The sequence below is a fragment of the Aulostomus chinensis genome, chromosome 22 (assembly GCF_037954235.1).
Source record: "Aulostomus chinensis isolate RoL2024-O1b breed Wild chromosome 22, RoL_Achi_v1.0, whole genome shotgun sequence".
Taxonomy (NCBI): Eukaryota; Metazoa; Chordata; class Actinopteri; order Syngnathiformes; family Aulostomidae; genus Aulostomus; species Aulostomus chinensis.
The window spans coordinates 18,468,251-18,488,464 of record NC_141341.1 but is presented as its reverse complement, the minus strand read 5'-3'; the positions used below and the strand labels follow the sequence as shown (position 1 = coordinate 18,488,464).

General features: G+C 40.9%; 1 protein-coding gene across 10 annotated transcripts in view; it reads right to left on the bottom strand.

Moving 5' to 3' along the window:
- The window catches only part of LOC147241039 (receptor-type tyrosine-protein phosphatase U-like), a 228,718-nt gene that overhangs the window by 85,442 nt on the left and 123,062 nt on the right, over window positions 1-20,214 (bottom strand). For all 10 annotated transcript variants that reach the window (XM_086192426.1, XM_086192427.1, XM_086192430.1 and 7 more), the window contains exons 6-8: window positions 14,815-14,986; window positions 14,106-14,399; window positions 62-382 (exon numbers count right to left, since the gene is read on the bottom strand). In XM_086192426.1, coding sequence (XP_086048552.1) covers window positions 62-382; window positions 14,106-14,399; window positions 14,815-14,986 — 787 coding nt within the window. The remainder of the gene's footprint in view (window positions 1-61; window positions 383-14,105; window positions 14,400-14,814; window positions 14,987-20,214) is intronic.

Genomic DNA, 20,214 nt, shown 5'->3' with positions numbered 1-20,214 from the left:
AGCCTCCAAAAAAACACACATCTCCCTAATGATGCTGCAGTTATTCAAAGGTTTTACTCACTGTCTTCTTCTGTCTGGAAGGTGACCTCTCTACTTTCCTTTTTGCCCTCTGGATTGGCCAATGCCAGCCTGATGTGGATCAAGTGGAAGGGGGGAAGGTCTCTGAGGGTCAAGTGAGAAGTGTTTCGAACCACTGAGAGGCACTCTCTGACAGTGGCATTGTTTCCTCCACTGCCTCCTGCTGGCATTGAATAGCGGTAGCACAGAGACAAGGAGTAGGTGTGACAGCGGGTGAGGTTATAGCCCAATGGCTCCCATGTGAGGGCAAGCTGCCGAGGCTGGATCTCCACAGCTGTAAGACCCCGCAGGGCACGCATGGGCTCTGAGAGGGACAGAAAAGAATATGTATACATATGTTCACATATATATCCAGCTTCTGCAAAACATTCTCAATGGTCCAGGAAAGCTGTCCAAAACTGTAAAGGCAAAGTCAGTCACTTTAGTTTATATAGTGCCAAATACAGCCTGGAGTTATCTCAGGGCACTTAACATTTAGAGCAGGTCAAGAGCACAGTTTTTAAAAAAGTATTTACAAAGGCTCAACATTTCCCCAAGAACAAGTGAACAAGCTACTATGAGCTTCTTGAATGATGGTGCCCAGCTATGAAGGCCTTTGTGCTGTAGGTGAGAGGGACAGAGAAATTCTATCTTGGATCGTACAGACCACCAGTGCAGAGAAGGTAAGATATTGTTGGAGAAATAGGACCTCTCATAAATTCTGCCTCAAATGCCCTGTGTTTCTCTCTCCTTTTCACCCCTCCATCTCTCTCTCCTCTTATCCCTTGCCCTCCTCCCCCCTCTCACTCCCAACTGGTCTAGACAGATGGCCGCCCACTCTCAGCCAGGTTCCGCCTGAGGTTTATTCCTGTTAAAAGGGAGTTTTTTCTTGCTACCGTCACTGAGTGCTTGCTCATGTGGGAATGTTGAGTCCCTTTTATTTGAATTAAAGAGTAAGGTTCCAGACCTGCTCTTTGTGTAAAATGCCTTGAGATGGCTTTTCTTGTGATTTGGCACTGTGTAAATAAAGATTGATTGAGATTGATTGACAATGTTAAAGGAGGGATGAGCAATTTGGAAAAACTGGCACTGCGTATATCAAGACAACAATCCCACAACGAATACAAGAGTGGGTAAAAGCACATCATTGTCGTTGTAGAACACAAAAAAGTAGCACACACTAAGCTCCATTTCAGTTCTGTTAAAGTTTCATCGGGGTGTTTGCATCAGATGATCACACCCCATGAAATGTAAGATTAAAATAACTGAAATGGGGCTGATTGTGAAGACCCCGCACATAGCCAAACCAATTCGGATGGTGTCGAAATTGAATAAGAGCAAAGAGAAGCTCAAGAAGCTAACAGTGCAGTGCGAAGCACTGAAAGGGCTCAAATCAAAAGGTATACTTAATGCCAAAGAAAGTGTCTGATACCCTTTTCACACTGAAAAACACGTGTCAACGCAGGTTTTTGGACCCGCGTTTGCTCGGCATCAGGGCGCATTCAAGCTTCCAGAAGACTTGGGTCTGAACTCCTGCTGTGAGGGATGCATGCCTGTTTTTCAATCTCATACGTCATCGTGCTAACAACGTCATCATAACATATAAACATACGCCGGAACACTGAGAGGTAAACAAACGACAACATGGACGTCATTGAGTTGAATGTTAGCGTTGTCGTTGCGTGCGTTACGATGTTGTCTTTTTTGCAAAGCATACAAACTCGGCACAGATTGGAAAATGTCCGAGCGCTAATGCAGCAAAGGATGATGGAGTTTTTGGCGAGTCTGGAAGGGAGCCGAAGAAGCTACAGGCGAAGCCTGACAGGCGGCACAGTGACAAAATCAGGATGTTACAGGAAGGTAAGCCGCTAAACACCCAGGTCGCTTGGCGAGTCGGTCGACGCGGGTCGAAATGCTGAGTTGACCGTTTCAGAGTGCCCAAAAGAAAAGTGAGAAAGGGGCTTAATTGTCCTGCCTTAAACCTGCGTGAGTGAGAGAGTGATTAAGTGAGTAAAAGTGTTTGCATCAGTTTTAGCTGCAGTCACTAGAAACAGAGAGAGACACTGCAATGTGTGTGAACCTAAGAAGACTTAGAAAGATGTTCAAGTACAGTTTCATAGTGTGTTGACAGGTCAGTCTTGAATCCTTGTTTTCTATAAAATATTGTCAGAACTAAACAGATTAGACGGACAAAGTCTGCTAAGTGATAAACATAAAGATTAAAAAAAAACAAATCATCCAACCAAAATGTGGATTGTTTTTTAAAGAGATCTCACTTATCACAAAATTTAGAAGCACTTATAGAAATGGGATCTAGCAGAGGCACGTGAATATTATTTTTTATTAATGAAGTGTTGTTGTTTGATGTAGTCATGTAAGGGTCTTTCCTTAAATATATGCGGATAAGCTTGCCCTTCGTGCAGAGAGATGAGAGCAGCTGCAGCAGTAGTTTAGCATTATACTGCTGAGGACAGGGAACCGCAGAAAAAAATGATAGCACATAACAATCATCCATCAAATAAACAGCCGTGTAAAAAATAAATATCTGATGACAAATCACTATATTTGCAACAATTTTCACGACAACTTTCCATCAGTCCTTTTCTTTTAGTTTGGTTCCACATTGTCTCAAAACAGTCTAATATATTTTTACATGGCCACTTATTGGCGGCTCCATAGTTTATGTATCCTTCCTCAGCAGTACAATGCTCAGCAACAGAGCTACTGCTGCTCTCAACACAGCGAAGAAGATCCACTCACCCATATTTACTGAGATTAAGCCCCTCCTATGAGCGACTGCTTCATACAACCCCACTTCAATAAATCCCAAACATCCCTTTAAAAAGAGCCAGCAGAAATCATCTTGTTCCACCTCTGATTGACTTTATGGTGTCAAAAGTTGTTAAGGTAGCGGTAAATAAAATAAATCATGTATTTAATAGGTCATTTATTTGACTTCATTAATTCAGCGTTTTTCATTGAAGTCAGTTCTCAGTTCGACCTTATCCCCTCTGGATTCCTTGAACACACATAGCAGAGTGTACCTTCACATGTACCTCATATCATGCCGAAAAACTGCTTCTGCTGCAAGCTGATTGAGAAGTGACAGCAGACAATGTGAACATAGGAGACTATAAGTGTTACACTGTCACACATAAAGCTGGTGTAGTTGTGGACTGATTGAAAGGCACATGCATCATCAATTTAACGTCACTGTGAGCACTTTTCATGTGCACTATAAATGGATGTGTGCAATGGTAAATGGGGCCTGTTTATATTGTGCCTTTCCACCTGAATGACACTCAAAATACTTTACAGTAGTGCCTCATTCACCCACTCACACAAGCTCACACACAGATGGTGTATTGATGACAACTTCGGAGCAAGCACTTTATCCTCTTGTACTTGAAGTCATTAGAGCTGGATATTGGCAGGGACCTCACAATATTCTGTATGTCACTTAACATGGGTCACAATAGGATTTTGCCCCAATATGTTGCAATACTCTAAAATTCACTGAATTTTATTTTTGGATGATTTACTGTATTTGAGCTGACAACACTGTGGGCGGCGTGGCTCAGGGGTAGAGTGGCCGTCCAGCAACCGAAGGGTCGCTGGTTCGATCCTCGACCCCGGTGACCATGTTGAAGTGTCCTTGAGCAAGATACTGGACCAATAATTGCTCCTGATGAGTAGGTTGGCGCCTTGCATGGCAGCCTCCACCATCAGTGTGTGTGTGTGTGTGTGTGAATGAGACGACACTGTAAAGCGCTTTGAGTGCCGCGAAGGTAGAAAAGAGCAATATAAAATTGAGTCCATTTACCAATAATGCTGTGTACGAATTAGGTAGTCTAATAATATGCACTCAAGTCAAAGCAAGGGTGCACTGTACGCTGCTACTGAACACCCTAAATTTGATGTTCAATATGTTTCAATAGATTAAAAAAACAATCTATGATTGCCATTTATGATTCATGCTGAAAAGGAAAAAAAAGATTTCTTAAATTCCTGGGGCAACTGGGCAAACTGAGACAGAAACAGCTGATTTTAAATCTGCTTAAAGAGGTCATGAGGGTTGAAACGACAAAATAAAACAGCTTGAAGTAGCCTACAACACAGGAACTTCCACTGTCATCTCCCCTGATATACATTGAGGTTAAGACCAATGCTCTGGCAGAGAACATATAAAGCCCAATTACTGTTGCCATGTGTGAATGTTAAGAATACAGATCACCCTGTCCTTGCCATGCAAATTCCAACCATCTTTAAGCAAACAGGTTTTATTTCTGTCCTGTTATCTGGCCTGGATCTCAAACTGTGCTTCTGAGACATCAGAAAAATGTTTAAGCATACCACGTCCAGACATGCTAGAGATCGCTGGGGGGGCTAATCTGAAGAAGCAATACTCCTACTTCTCAACTAATCATAGGTCAGATGCTGCTCTTTAAATGTAGGGAGCAATGTCAGTAAGGGGACATCAGTTCTCCGAGGGGAGTGACGAGCGAGAGAAGGAAACATCTTTGGTTGTCCTCGCTGATTGAAAAGATGTCTGCTCTTCCCACAAGGGCTAAATGGACTGATCTGAGCTTTGACAGCTGATACTAACTAAAAAACAACAACAACAACAACAAAACTCCCAGTGAATCCAGCCAGTTCAACAAAACAAAACATTTGATTCTCCATGTCTAAAGACCATAGACATGTTCAAGGCAAAGGCAGAAATGACGTGAAAGGATGTCCATGTGTGAGGAGGAAGGTTGGGTTGGTGACTGGAATGACTGTTTTCAAGCTTCATGATGGGATGTTTTCCACAGGATTAACAATTTAAATCGGTGACTAGGTGTTAGTGGCGCAATGGAGCCGGTGGAGGGCGCCACCTGTTCAATCCAAACGAGAAAAGCGCACATAGCTAGCGGAGGAGGAGAGGAGCTTGAAAAACCACCTACATCGTGTAAGGCGCATGTTTGGGAGCATTTTGGCTTCCCTGTGGTAAAATACCATGATGATGGAAGAAGGGTGGTGGACAAAACAGCGGTATGTAGGCATTGTGGCACGAGAAAGCCATGTGAGGGTGGAAATACATCTTACATGGCTACCCATTTGAAGGGACATCATCCTGGCGTGTCAGAGACGGGATCCAAGACGAATGCTGCCTACCCCGTCATTGAAACAGCCTTAAGCGGCAGGATCCGACCGAGCTGAAGCGATAACAAACGCTATCGACGTGTTTTTAGCTGCAGACATGAGGCCATTCTCCGTTGCGCAAAACAAGTGATGCTGAATGTACTTGAGCCACGATATGAAATTCCGTCACGCACCCACTTCAGTGAGAAGATCATACCAAGTCTGTATGAGCAGGACAAGACAAAAGTGGTTGCTGAACAGTCCCAGGCATCTTCTGTTGCGCTCACCACAGACGGGTGGAGCTCCAGAGCAACGGAAAGCTACGTAACTGTGACTGCTCACTACATCACGGTGAAGTGGGAGATGAGAAGCCCTGTGCTGCAGACACGCCCCCTTCATGAGAGCCCCACAAGCTCAAATCTGGCGCAGGTACTGACAGAAGCAGTGGCAGAGTGGAAGATAGACAGACCCAATAGGAACACCTCAGTCACAGCAAATACTGCTAAAAATCAGATAAATGCAGTGGGTGAGGCAGGACTGGGCCCACAAATAGGGTACTTAGCTCATGCTATAAATTTAGCATCCCAAAAGGGAATCGTGTTGAACAAGATGGACTGCCTCCTGAGGATCGGGAAGGTGGTTTCCTACTTCCACAGAAGCACAACAGCTGCGCATGACCGCGTGCAAGCAAGAAATGCTATATACTCTGCACTGACAGACAAGACCCTGAAGAAAAATGTCAGAGACATCGTGACCTTGTCTGATGATTATGTGAAAGCGGCTGAGGAGATCCTCCAGGAGCTCAAGCCTCTCAAAATGGTTACAACTCTGTTGAGCACTGAAACTGGATCATCTGTGTCCATGAGCCTCCCACCGAAAACAAGGATTCTCCAATCCATGACACCAAGTGAGGAAGACAGTGCAATCACAAGAGATGGTAAGAGTTCCACTGGAGAGGACTTGAAGCCCAGGTACGCTTAGCCCCAACTCTGCAGGACTGCGTTCACTGATCTACTGCACCAGATCCAAGGTTCAAGTCTGTATTCCAGCTGGACCCTGCTAGATGCCAAAGGACATACAATGATGTCACCAGTGAGATTGTGAGCAGTTAGGGCACTGAAGGCAGTGGAGAGGTACAGAAAAAAATATATGATCAAAATTGGATATCCATCCATTTTCTTCAGTTTATCCTGTTAAGGGTCACGGGGGGGTGGAGCCTATCCCAGCAGCTTTCGGGTGAGAGGCGGGGTTCACCCTGGACAGGTCGCCAGTCCATCACAGGACCAACATAGAGACAGACAACCATTCACACTCACAGTCACACCTACGGTCAATTTAGAGTGAAAAATAGAATATAATATATCTTTTTTATCTGGAATAATAATGGCTTATATTAAATGTTATCGGCATATTTTTTTCAAATCAATTAAATAAGAAAATGAATAATTGGTTTAATTAATCAATAATTTTCCCTGCAACTGGAGCAGGCTTCTTTCTGATGAAGAATTTGAAATGACAAGCACAGATCTGCTTTGTTTTCCTTCTTTCATTCTTTCTTGATGATGGGGGCCCAGGCTAGTTTGAACTCACTCTCCATGTTTAAAAGAAGAAGGCGTCGTGCCTAAATTGCACTTTAAGTTGTTTTACATTCACTGTCCTTGTTTAAAGGATGAAGGTGTCATGCCTTATATTGCACTGTAGTTTGTTCTTATAGAATTCCAAATTTTAGAGAAATGTTGCAAAGTTTACAAAATAAAAAGAGTGAAGTTATTTGTCTTGTCTTTTTTTTCTGCTGATCCGAAAAATGATCTGATCCATGACTTAAAACTGTGTTACTATCTGAAGTTTTACAATTTCCATTCCCTGTTCAAATGGTATTATTTTCTTTTCTTGATGTGTGTGATGTGGACCCTGAATACAAAACTATGGTGAGAAAAAAAAAAAGATGAACTGAACCATAATCCATTATTTTGTTTCAACATACTATATTTCATATCCATATCTACTGTAGACTTTGATATAGACAGAATTAATCTATTTATATTCCTAGAAGGCCTATTCGCAATTTGCAAAAATAGAAAACACCACCATTTTATTTTGGCAACTGGTTTGATGAATCGTACTTTAAGAATGGAAATTGAAAAATCTACATCATGCTCATTATGTCACAGCTGTGTGAGAATATATTTTTTACCAATACCAGCCCAGTAGGGCAGTTTAATCATATTTAAACAGGTCTAGCGACAAAGTTGATTTTCTGCTCAGACATCTTTACTCATCATCACAGCAGGAAAGCAGCAGCTACAGCATGTGCTGTTCTGTCCACCTGAGGTCCTCCACCAGTTCTGTTGAAATCTCACCTTGAACTTGATTATCTTAATCAGAGGGAGTGAGGAAGGAAGGACAGGGATGCTTGACACTACATACGCAGGGGAACAGATAAAGATGAGGGCGTGTCCCTGTGGGTTTTCCCTCCTCTTCAGCCTCAGCAGATGTCTCAGTGAATTGTCTCTGAGGACTATCCATCCTGCCAGGAGCAATGTTGGAGTTACTGTCTGATGGCCTGTCAGTGCACATCCTTACCACTGACAGCACATGGAGCTTTGACAGCTGGATTTTTGGATGTGTTTGTGAATGCATCAAAATATCTCAAAGTTAAATATTCACCGTTTTAGATTTCTTTTGATGATGTTCACCACAGTATAAACCACTAATCAGTGCAATCCCCTGCAACAATAAGCTTGCACTCTTTAATGTTTAACTCACTCAAAGCATTTGCTTTTGTAGAAAAAAGTCTTATAAATATATAGTAGCATTTATCTGAAACATTTAAGGTCTCTATTTAAAAGAGCTTTTTTTCCCATTATTTTAATTATGACTTGCTTAATATATCTTCTTCAAAAACAAATGGTTGCGCGAGCTGGCTGGCTGGTATCAGATGATCTCACAGGTCAAGATGTTGAATGTGGAACGTGCCAGTCCAGGACTCAACAGTGTAATGACAATGTTTATGCAAGAATAATCAATGACGTAGATTTCAAAAAAACAAAACAAAACAAAAAACAAAAAATCGGTTAAGAAGGAAACCTTGTGTTCATTTTAGAAGTAATATATTTCAGACAAGTTTGTAAAAAATTGGACCAAAAACAAATGTTTTACCCTTATATGTATTTTTCAGTGTAATTTATTTCTATTAAGAATTTTCACTGAATTCCAGCAGTTACAGCGCTAAGAAGAGAGCTCATGCATACAGAAAATGACTTGTTGTACATCCTTCTGCTGCCCACCCTGATGTTAAAGTTTTCGTCCCGATAAAAGGAATATTCTCCTTACCAGTGTCACCAAATGCTTGCTGTTAGGCTGCTGTGTTGGTTTTTTTTTAAACTTATTTTATGAACTGGCAGAATAAAAATGAAATTGAATTGATCGAACTGAATTCATGGTGACCTCAAACAAGTTGTGATTGAGATGAGGCTACGTCACAACTACATCACTAAAGCAAAGCAAAGCAAGAACAAATCTGACAAACTCATCTGTTTTTAATTGGGATCAAGAATCAAAACCACTTCATTTGAAGGCGTAACTGAATGTTAACAAGTCTGACATGTTTTAACTCCTTTGTTTTAAAATAATCTGAAAGAGCATTTTTTTAAATTGTCCACACCCGTAGGAAAGTTGGGCTTTTCGAAGTTACAAGATAAAAAAAATAAATGCTTACCATGAGATGGATGTTGAGATCTTCAATTTATCTGTCAGTTTATGTTTTAACGATTATATGGTCACAAACAGAGGGTAGTGAGTGATTGGTTGATGCTCTCTTGTCAGCATAGAGCACCTCTTTTACGATACAGACTCCCAGTGCCCCCTTAAGAGAATTAAGCCTCAATACCAACATCACTTACATGTTCAGGTGATTCATTAACACCTGCATTCGAGTTTTAAAAATTTCACATGGTCTGCAGCATTGTCTGCCCTTTCTAACAGAGAGAATCGTCTTGGGGTTTGCTTTTATGCCTCTGTTTTAATGCTCTCCTAATGTTGAGTGTATATCACAATGTTACATTTTCAACTGTGTGCACATTTACAAAATGCTAAACTGTGTTATACTCACGGGTAAGAGCAAACAACCAGTCACGGCGCAATGATTGGAGGACTAGTTCTGGTGCAGTTGTCATCGCAACAATTTGGACAAATAATGTTAATCAATGAACTTCAAGTGGTGAAGTGTAAGGGTAGCATTATTCTGTGTCCTCTGAAACAGGTTTATCATGACGATCCGACGCCAAGGTGTTAAGTGGGGAATATTTTCTGATTTTTTTTTTTGTTTGTTAGTTTTCTTGAAACTCTAGTTTTAACCCTTTTTAACACAGTGAATGTTGAGCCATTAGAAGACACAGATCAGTCCTCGGGGACTTCAACATCCACCTCCCCAGTGATGACGGCTAAAAATGACTTCATACATACACTGCACTCATTTTCCTTTTTCTCTACTATAAATACTTTTACCAGAGTCACCCACTCTACTAAGTCTGTTATTGACAACATCATCACAAATAGCCATCATACTAAGTTAGAATCTGGAGTTGCGTATTGCAAAATTTCTAAACATCTCCCTATAGTATTGATTCCCTTAGCCTCACACAAAATCACTACCGAAACACTTAGAAATACTTGAGTGAGAGTTCGTAGGTCAAGGCATGGGTCCTGATCTCCAATTGCAATGAGGTTGACGTTGTATTTGACATCCTGAAAAATGTTAACAGATACTTTTGTAATTCTTATTTTTTTTCTGTTTTCTGGAATTTAATCAGGTTTTTATTCATCAATTTTAATAAAATATTGTAAATATATTTGTGAATACTGAGAAATGTATCTGTATTACTATGTTTGATATTTTGATGCTGTCTGCATATTTTATGACGAAAGAGTGGTCATTGTTTCAACTGTTGTATTTGTTGTCTATTCTGAGGTCAATCGCTTTTAAGTGATGTATGATTTACAAGAAAGGAAATGGTTCTGTATTGCATACTTTAACAATCTGAAATTTCTTCATTTCACTAACTATATTGATCCAACCAATCACCAGTTAGCAGCAGAGAGTAAAGCCACTGATTAGTCATCTCACACACAGTTTGTTTTCCTTTCAAGATAAAAGCCCCAAGCATTTGTAACACGTCACCCCTTGAGTTAGCTTGGGGTCTTGAGTTGTAACACACGCACAAACACATAAATGGGATATTTCAAAAACCCGATCTTTTCTTGGTTGGGAAAACTGATTTCATTTAACCTCAAACTCCTCTCCCATTGCTAATGGAGGAGTTGATAATGTGTCATTTTCTGTCATGTTCAACGTCACAGACACTACAAAAGCTGTGTTGCTTCACATCTGAGCAAACATGTCTAATAACAGGGTAGCGGAAGCTTGACTCTTAGGCCCAAAAGAACAAAATTACAGATGGCATACCTACAGTCATATCTATCATAACAATATAAATTCTCAAACGTGATCAAACTAGGCAACTGGACTCAACCTCTTGTAAGTGAAGATGTTTCGCCTCTCATCCAAGAAGCGTCTTCAGTTCTAAAATTCTGGTGGGAAGTATCAGGTATAGAACCACCCAGGGGGGTGTTGGCAAAAAAACAAGTGGTCGTCAGGCCAGAACAAGAGGCTCATTAGGTGGTGATGTGAGTCGTTGGCCTCAGTTTTGGGTCGTTACCCCTCCCAGCCCTCTTAGGAGGGTCGTTCAGGTCACCTGAGTGAAGGCGTGAAAGCTGGCTGCACCTCCTGGGGAGGATCTGAGGACGGCATTGTAGGTGGGTGACAGGTGGTGTCTGAGGCCCCTCCTCTGTTCAAAGATGGACGTACTTCACCCCGCTTTCGAACCATCTGTCCTCCCTGGCTACAACGAGTACCTTGTGGTCTTCAAAGGAGTGCCCCTTCTCCTTGAGGGGGAGGTGGACTGCTGAGTCCTGGCCTGTGGTTTTGTGGCCCTCCTGTGTTGCGCCATGCGCTTGTGCAGTTGTTGTTTTGTCTCCTTCCTCCATCCTTTCTCCTCTGGTGGGTAACACCCCCCACCACATAATAAAATCCATGGATTTTGCAGACAAAATCAGACAAATCAGTCTAGACCCTGAAGAAACCATGGTTTCATGCGATGTGACATCTCTGTTCACATGCATCCTCGTGGGAGATGCTGTACAGACAGTCAAGAGAATACTCCAGAGAGACAAAACTCCAGAGAGACAAAACTCCAGAGAGACAAAACTCTCGCGAAAAGGACCAACCATTGTTCTTCACTTACAAGAGGTTGAGTCCAGTTGCCTAGTTAGATCATTTTTGAGAATTACGATGACCTGGATAACTGAGAATATTCACAAATACAACAATATTAATTATTTCAGTCAAATAAAAAACTGACACAAATGTTAGGGAGAAAAATCTAACAGCACATATATAAAGCAGCTCTCTCCCAGACCAAGACAGACTATCCCCCCTATGGGATTGCAGCAGACAGAATCACCCGTGACTGTTGTTTGCTGCAATAAACTGGTCACTGCTCTCGTATGATCACCCCAGTGCTGCCCCTCCTTTTTCTCTATAGGATACTCCACAAGTGGCCAAGCTTGTCACTAAAACTATGCATCCACCTGCTACCTTGATGCCCTTCCCCGTATCATAGGTTTCACTGTAAACAACCTGAGCTGATCTCAAACCTTCCTTTCCTCAGTAAGATCCTGGAAAGAGCAGTGGCCACCCAACGTCACCCACACACGTCTAACCACGAGCAATTTGAACATCTGCCATCATAAACATCACAGTCAAGAGCCTACCCTTGAAAAAATCATCAGTGACCTAGACTGGAATGGCTAAATCAGTATCTTGATCTTCTGGACTCTCACACTGTTCTCCTCAAACATCTATCTGACCACCTTGGCCTCACCTAAACAGTTCTCTCTTGGTTTCTACTCTGTCATTGTAACAGAGTAAATGCAAGACATTGCTGCCTACCTCTGACACATATTCTCCATGGCTTTCTATAACCTCCAAAACATCCCCAGACTCTAGCCTTCTGTTACTGGCTCTGGCAGAGACCCCTATACATGCCTTCATCACCTCTCAGCTGAACTATTGGCTTGGGTATCACAATCACTGCACAGACTCCTGTATGAGCAGGACTCAGCTGCCAGGATTTTCACTTACACAAAGTGCTGGCAGCACATTCCCGCCACCCTCATCCACCTCCATTGGTTTCCAGTCAAGACTTGTCATTACATGTGAATCCATCCATTCTCTAAATTATTACTGTTATTCAGCAGCCATTCAGCAAGCCACTGCATGGCATGCTACCATACACAATGCCCCTACGGTACAGCAATCTCAACACCAGTAAGTATGACTCACTCCATGACTGTCCAAAAAGAATAACTTTGTGATGCATGAGGAAAATTTCATCCAGGGTTTTGTGTCACCAGGGATATGCTGTGTGCTGCTTTCTACTTGTGGGTAAAGATTCAGATCCAGGTTGACAGGAGGTAGGTGAGTGGAAGGCCATGATGAGAATGTGGCAGGTGATAGGCACATTACTGTGGCTAAATGATAGATAAGATGGTACGGGGAACCCTGCCCTCTGCTTGCATGACATGATTTAATTCTGTAAAAGCTTTAAATTTGTGTTCAGTCTAGGGCTAGGCTATCTGCTTTATTGTCAGACTGTCCAATCATGTTTAGTTGAAATCCCCACTTTACAACTCAATAGTGTGAGGGGTGGGAAGAGTTGAATCACTGATAGGCATTAACATGACGGACAGAGAAGCTGAGTTAGTGGTGAAGAAAAATGGCAAGTCTCCTGTATGGGGTTATTCTGGGCTTTTCCCAGATGTCAAAGTTCAGCCTTTGGGCACTTACAGTCAGTCTGTAAGCTGTGCTAAAGATGGATACCAGTGAAAGACATGCGGGTCATTTGCACACCTGCAGACTATCCATCCCAAACATCAAGCTAGCACTGCTAATGCACCTTGTCAATGACAATTTTTGTAAAAGGTGTACCAGAATGGGAGCATGGGGTGGGTCAAGTACACAACAGTTGTTGCATAATATTTCGCAAGGGAATTGCTTATGAAAAACAGAGAAATGGGGTTTCAGTGATGGAAAAGAAAAATATTGTTTGACTGGGTCATAATTAAGGATAACTTTAAGTCTTCCATCATACTGTGCGTCTCATGAGGGGGAAATATCACTCCACGAGACCTAACCCTAACCCAACTTGTAGTGTAGTCAGTACTAGTGCATATTGTATATATTTTATTTTTGAAGTTCATTTTGCTGAAAGCTTTTATGCACTTTTTTTTTACAATAATGGAATATTTTACACATATGACCATATCATGATGATTTTCATGTTATGATGGTTTCATCTTAATCCTTAGTTTTGTTATAATGTTCAGTATTCATATTCCATGTGGTCAAAGTTTCAACCAATGATGTCCATTTCATGAAAGTAATACCACTTAACACATAACTTGTGACTGACAGTGCTCTACAAATGCAGGTTCTGAGAGGTTTTCAGGGAAGGGGGCATTAAAAAGGAAACAAAATCAGCTTGTTTTGGAAACAGAACAAACTGACGGTACACATTACTGTATAAGATAAATAAACATTTCTTTGGAGTTGTGAGTCACGCGTGCGCATGCAACTACTCAAACAGAATCCTAGAATAAACTGTAGAGCTGCCTTAGATTCCTTGAAGTAAAAGCCCCAGATAAATAAAAAGCATCACATGAGTTCTCTATCATTTCGTAATAAAAAGCTTATCAACCTATCCTAACTGAAATTGATCACCCATCAATAACAACATTTTTGGTGGCAGAGCAAGTCTGTCAGGGCTGTTTGATACAATGGAAGTTCTATGAAATTTATGACTCACCTGCACACTTTGTCCTGCTGATCAGAGGGGGACCTGGCGCTCCGGTCCCACCCTCTCCAGGCCGAGTGAGTAGGACACTGATGCGGTACTCTGTGTCTGGCTCTAGATGCCAAATCTTATAGGTAAGTGATCCCACACCATGAGTCTCCGTCCATGTGGACTGGCTGGCCCGGTACTGGATTTCCCGCCGGATGACTGGGCCATCGCCAACAATTGAGTTGGTGTTTAGCTGGATGATCAGATAAGTGGGGCCTGCCCGCAATAGCTGGGGAGGTGCAATTGGTGTGGGAGGCACTGAAAAAGGGAACAAGTCATTGTGATAGGACTTAGAGGCAACAGAAGAATACTGTCTTTAAAACCCTGAAACACAGTCAAATCAAACTGAAAGGATTTTTTTCTTCTGTTTTAACATACGTTTTGCCCTGCAAGCAAGGCACATAACAAAAAAAACAAAACATTTTTATCACATCATGAATATGGAGCAAAAAAACAAACAAAACAACCCTGACATAAAATATGACCCTTATGACCCAGAAATCATAGATTCATTCATGAAACAAGTCTGCATGAGTATTTGAGCGAGATTGTTTGGTCATATATATAAATATATAAATACACACGCGCACACACACAGACACACACACACACACACACACACACATATATATATATATATATATATATATATATATATATATATATAGCATACCTCTGACAATTAGTTCCCCAAAGTTGGACACAGTGGCACCCCTGGAGGACAGAGTGATGCAACGATAGAGGTCCTGCTCTCCACGCTGTGCTGCCACTTGGAATGTTGCCATCATTCGCTTGTGGCTCAATCTTGACAATAAGGGTGCACCAAGCACAACACCATTTCTCCGCTGACAACAAAATAAAAGCCATAGACGGAGAGAAATCAGCATTGAGCATACCAACCACACCATACGTATGTGCCTCCGTTAAGTCAATTCAAGTTAGAAAAAAATGAGCAACAGAGAGAGAAACGCAGGAAAACAAAAAAGGGAGTGGAATTAGAACAACTGGATTACAAAAATGTCAATGTCTGTGTTTGCAAGCCTGGTGACAAAGGCCTCCTGGGTGTTGTTTCCAGGATGTCTGACAGCTCTGCATCTCTCGCCATGCTAATGTGTCAGTGCTCAAAGCATACTGGCAATTGGCTCCATGAGTGGAAAAGGAATGAGCAAACTGGAGTGTTCCAGGTGCGAGCATCAATATGTGCCACTCTCCCACAGAATAGGTAGGTTATTATATAAACTGTCATCTGCTCCCACTTCTAATAGGTAAGTAGGTCTGACATTTGCAGGCTTAGCAGGATCGGGGAAATATGCAGTGCTGTTAGAAAATGTTAAATCAGACCTACAGTGTCTTCTCAAAGCTACAGACACCTTTTGTATCAATATACTTCCTTCTTCTATAAAAGCAAGGATTTTTGTTCTTTGCTTTGTTTGTCTGTTTATAACACATCATCAACCAGGTACCAAATGTAACAAAGTGACAGCAAAAAAACTTTCCCAAGTATACCTACAAGACCCACTTTTGAGTCACAACCCACCAGTTGGGTCGACTGCGTTATATTCATGTATTGTTACATATTTATATTGTTTTTCTGTCTTTTGTTAAGAAAGTCAACCCTCGATTTATGGCATTATAAGAGAGTTAAATGGCACAAAACATCTTTTTTTAATTGTCCCTTCCTCTTGCCTTTATTGCGCTGTTTTGAATGGTACAGGGATTTATAGAGCAGTGAAAAATTAGCCTGCAGTGGGTAAACATGACAGGAGGAAAAAACTTCCAGGAACTGCTTGTGGTTGAAATAAATGCTTCAGTTTACCCTCTTGTATTCCTACGCGGCAGTGATCTCTGCATTTTATCGTTGTGTACAAGTGAATGTTAAAAAAGACCTAAAAAAGCAGTTTGAGACAGCTGTCTTCAGTTTGGCCCAGACCAAATGGTTGAGTAGGAAACATTAAGCTAAAGATTTGTATATTGCACTGTAAATAAAGGCAGTGAAGGAGAAGCGCTGGTCTAGAAAGGCCCTCACATTTGCAGGGAGATCAACAACAACAATTAGAGGAACAGAAGTCAGTAATGGGATGTGATATATAACTGTTTCTGCTGATGTTCCTTGATGACAGACGTAGAGGGAAGTTGAAGCCAGAACTGACTGGGGCAAAGAAGCTGAGTTCACTGCAGCATACTGCCAACTTGCAAAAGACAGGCATTGTAGTGTTTGTTTGCATCTTTGTAAGTGTGTGTGTGTGTGTGTATTTATGTGTGTGCTTTTAATCAACATATTTACAAACTAGGAAAATGAAAAATGTTTCTTTCTTATGCCATTGATCTTCAAAGGTTTCAATTCGGTGAGGAGAGGAGGGTGTGAAATCAAATTGGGTGGAAACACTGGGGATAGATCACAATGAATACTGATATCTCATTTTCTCCCTGTTGCCATCAATTCAAAAGCACTTAGATGTGCAGACTTCAAGGCCAGGGGAAGAGTGAAAGCATTCAGGGATGGTATTTTGAAGACTAATCGTAGCTCATATTCACACCAGGAAAATTGAAACTATTTTCAGTTGGTGCATGAGAAAAAAAATACTTTAGGCAAATAAAATGCCATCAAGATCCAAACCCCACAACAGCAGAAGTCCCACCTCAGCCACAAAGAGGAGAGGCCATCGCAGAAGGGGCAAGGGTCTATAGTGGGGCACATGCAGCCTGTAGGCTGTATGGATATGCAAGACAGAGCTATGCTGAAACTTAGGGACAAAAGGGTGAAACACCACCTGTTGAAGAACAGTTACCATCATGGATTTATCATTCAGCAGAAGGCCTACTCCTGATAAGTTATTGAAGAACAGTTACCATCATGGATTTATCATTCAGCAGAAGGCCTACTCCTGATAAGTTATTGAAGAACAGTTACCATCATGGATTTATCATTTAGCAGAAGGCCTACTCCTGATAAGTTATTGAAGAACAGTTACCATCATGGATTTATCATTCAGCAGAAGGCCTACTCCTGATAAGTTATTGAAGAACAGTTACCATCATGGATTTATCATTCAGCAGAAGGCCTACTCCTGATAAGTTATTGAAGAACAGTTACCATCATGGATTTATCATTTAGCAGAAGGCCTACTCCTGATAAGTTATTGAAGAACAGTTACCATCATGGATTTATCATTCAGCAGAAGGCCTACTCCTGATAAGTTATTGAAGAACAGTTACCATCATGGATTTATCATTCAGCAGAAGGCCTACTCCTGATAAGTTATTGAAGAACAGTTACCATCATGGATTTATCATTTAGCAGAAGGCCTACTCCTGATAAGTTATTGAAGAACAGTTACCATCATGGATTTATCATTCAGCAGAAGGCCTACTCCTGATAAGTTATTGAAGAACAGTTACCATCATGGATTTATCATTCAGCAGAAGGCCTACTCCTGATAAGTTATTGAAGAACAGTTACCATCATGGATTTATCATTCAGCAGAAGGCCTACTCCTGATAAGTTATTGAAGAACAGTTACCATCATGGATTTATCATTCAGCAGAAGGCCTACTCCTGATAAGTTATTGAAGAACAGTTACCATCATGGATTTATCATTTAGCAGAAGGCCTACTCCTGATAAGTTATTGAAGAACAGTTACCATCATGGATTTATCATTCAGCAGAAGGCCTACTCCTGATAAGTTATTGAAGAACAGTTACCATCATGGATTTATCATTCAGCAGAAGGCCTACTCCTGATAAGTTATTGAAGAACAGTTACCATCATGGATTTATCATTCAGCAGAAGGCCTACTCCTGATAAGTTATTGAAGAACAGTAACCATCATGGATTTATCATTTAGCAGAAGGCCTACTCCTGATAAGTTATTGAAGAACAGTTACCATCATGGATTTATCATTTAGCAGAAGGCCTACTCCTGATAAGTTATTGAAGAACAGTAACCATCATGGATTTATCATTCAGCAGAAGGCCTACTCCTGATAAGTTATTGAAGAACAGTTACCATCATGGATTTATCATTTAGCAGAAGGCCTACTCCTGATAAGTTATTGAAGAACAGTTACCATCATGGATTTATCATTCAGCAGAAGGCCTACTCCTGATAAGTTATTGAAGAACAGTTACCATCATGGATTTATCATTTAGCAGAAGGCCTACTCCTGATAAGTTATTGAAGAACAGTTACCATCATGGATTTATCATTTAGCAGAAGGCCTACTCCTGATAAGTTATTGAAGAACAGTTACCATCATGGATTTATCATTCAGCAGAAGGCCTACTCCTGATAAGTTATTGAAGAACAGTTACCATCATGGATTTATCATTCAGCAGAAGGCCTACTCCTGATAAGTTATTGAAGAACAGTTACCATCATGGATTTATCATTTAGCAGAAGGCCTACTCCTGATAAGTTATTGAAGAACAGTAACCATCATGGATTTATCATTCAGCAGAAGGCCTACTCCTGATAAGTTATTGAAGAACAGTAACCATCATGGATTTATCATTCAGCAGAAGGCCTACTCCTGATAAGATATTGAAGAACAGTTACCATCATGGATTTATCATTTAGCAGAAGGCCTACTCCTGATAAGTTATTGAAGAACAGTTACCATCATGGATTTATCATTCAGCAGAAGGCCTACTCCTGATAAGTTATTGAAGAACAGTTACCATCATGGATTTATCATTCAGCAGAAGGCCTACTCCTGATAAGTTATTGAAGAACAGTTACCATCATGGATTTATCATTTAGCAGAAGGCCTACTCCTGATAAGTTATTGAAGAACAGTTACCATCATGGATTTATCATTCAGCAGAAGGCCTACTCCTGATAAGTTATTGAAGAACAGTTACCATCATGGATTTATCATTCAGCAGAAGGCCTACTCCTGATAAGTTATTGAAGAACAGTTACCATCATGGATTTATCATTTAGCAGAAGGCCTACTCCTGATAAGTTATTGAAGAACAGTTACCATCATGGATTTATCATTTAGCAGAAGGCCTACTCCTGATAAGTTATTGAAGAACAGTTACCATCATGGATTTATCATTCAGCAGAAGGCCTACTCCTGATAAGTTATTGAAGAACAGTTACCATCATGGATTTATCATTCAGCAGAAGGCCTACTCCTGATAAGTTATTGAAGAACAGTTATCATCATGGATTTCATCAATAAATAGCCCAACTTTCACATTGAGGTCTGAGTTGTTGAGCTTGGTTTGGCAGCAGGACACAATTTATCAGATCTTGCCAAAACCTTAATATTTCCCTGTAATGCCTCACCATTAAAGTTCTCCATTTTAGCTAATTGTAATGGGAAGAGCACTCTCGTTCTCCTTCTCTCTCTACCGCTCTCCCTTCAATCATCTGATAGAGAACAAGTGACACTAGTGACTATATTTTCCACACTTAAGATATTTCTCTTGTGTATTTTATCTGAAAACATGTGAAATATTTATATTTGATCTTAGTTATTTTTCTTAGTTCATACGAATGTCTTATCTCCTTCATTATTTTTTGGTATTTATCTTTGCTGAGTTATTATAGTTTAACCTTATATTGTTCCTTTACTGTTTATTTGTAGTGGGCTATTATTCTGTACAGAAGTTTGCTAGTTGTAAAATAGGATTTACTTTTCTTTAATGTTCCTGTCAGCCAAGATGCTATTGAGATTAGGGGTCTGTCGGTCAAGCAGGTGGTGGTTAGGGTTGGTGGTCTTGCCCTGCTTAATTTTTCATTTGAAGGGATTTTGTCGTGCATCCTAAACTGTAAGGTATTGGGTTTTTTTTTCCCACATAATGTTGGTGGTGGCCATTTTCCCCGCGCAACTCTCTTCCTGCAGGCATATGGCACATATTTATAGGAGTGCAAAAAGGCACCCTTGAGATGGATTAAGTCCAGTCCTGAGAGAAGGGTTTCCTTTTAGTGGTGTTATCAGACAAACTGTAAACGAATCTGATCATTTATCATCATCTAGATAGGACTGTCAGCTAATTGTTCTATACTACCTTAGAAAGCCAGTCCTCCACTATTATCCCCCCAAAAAACAAAGGAATAACA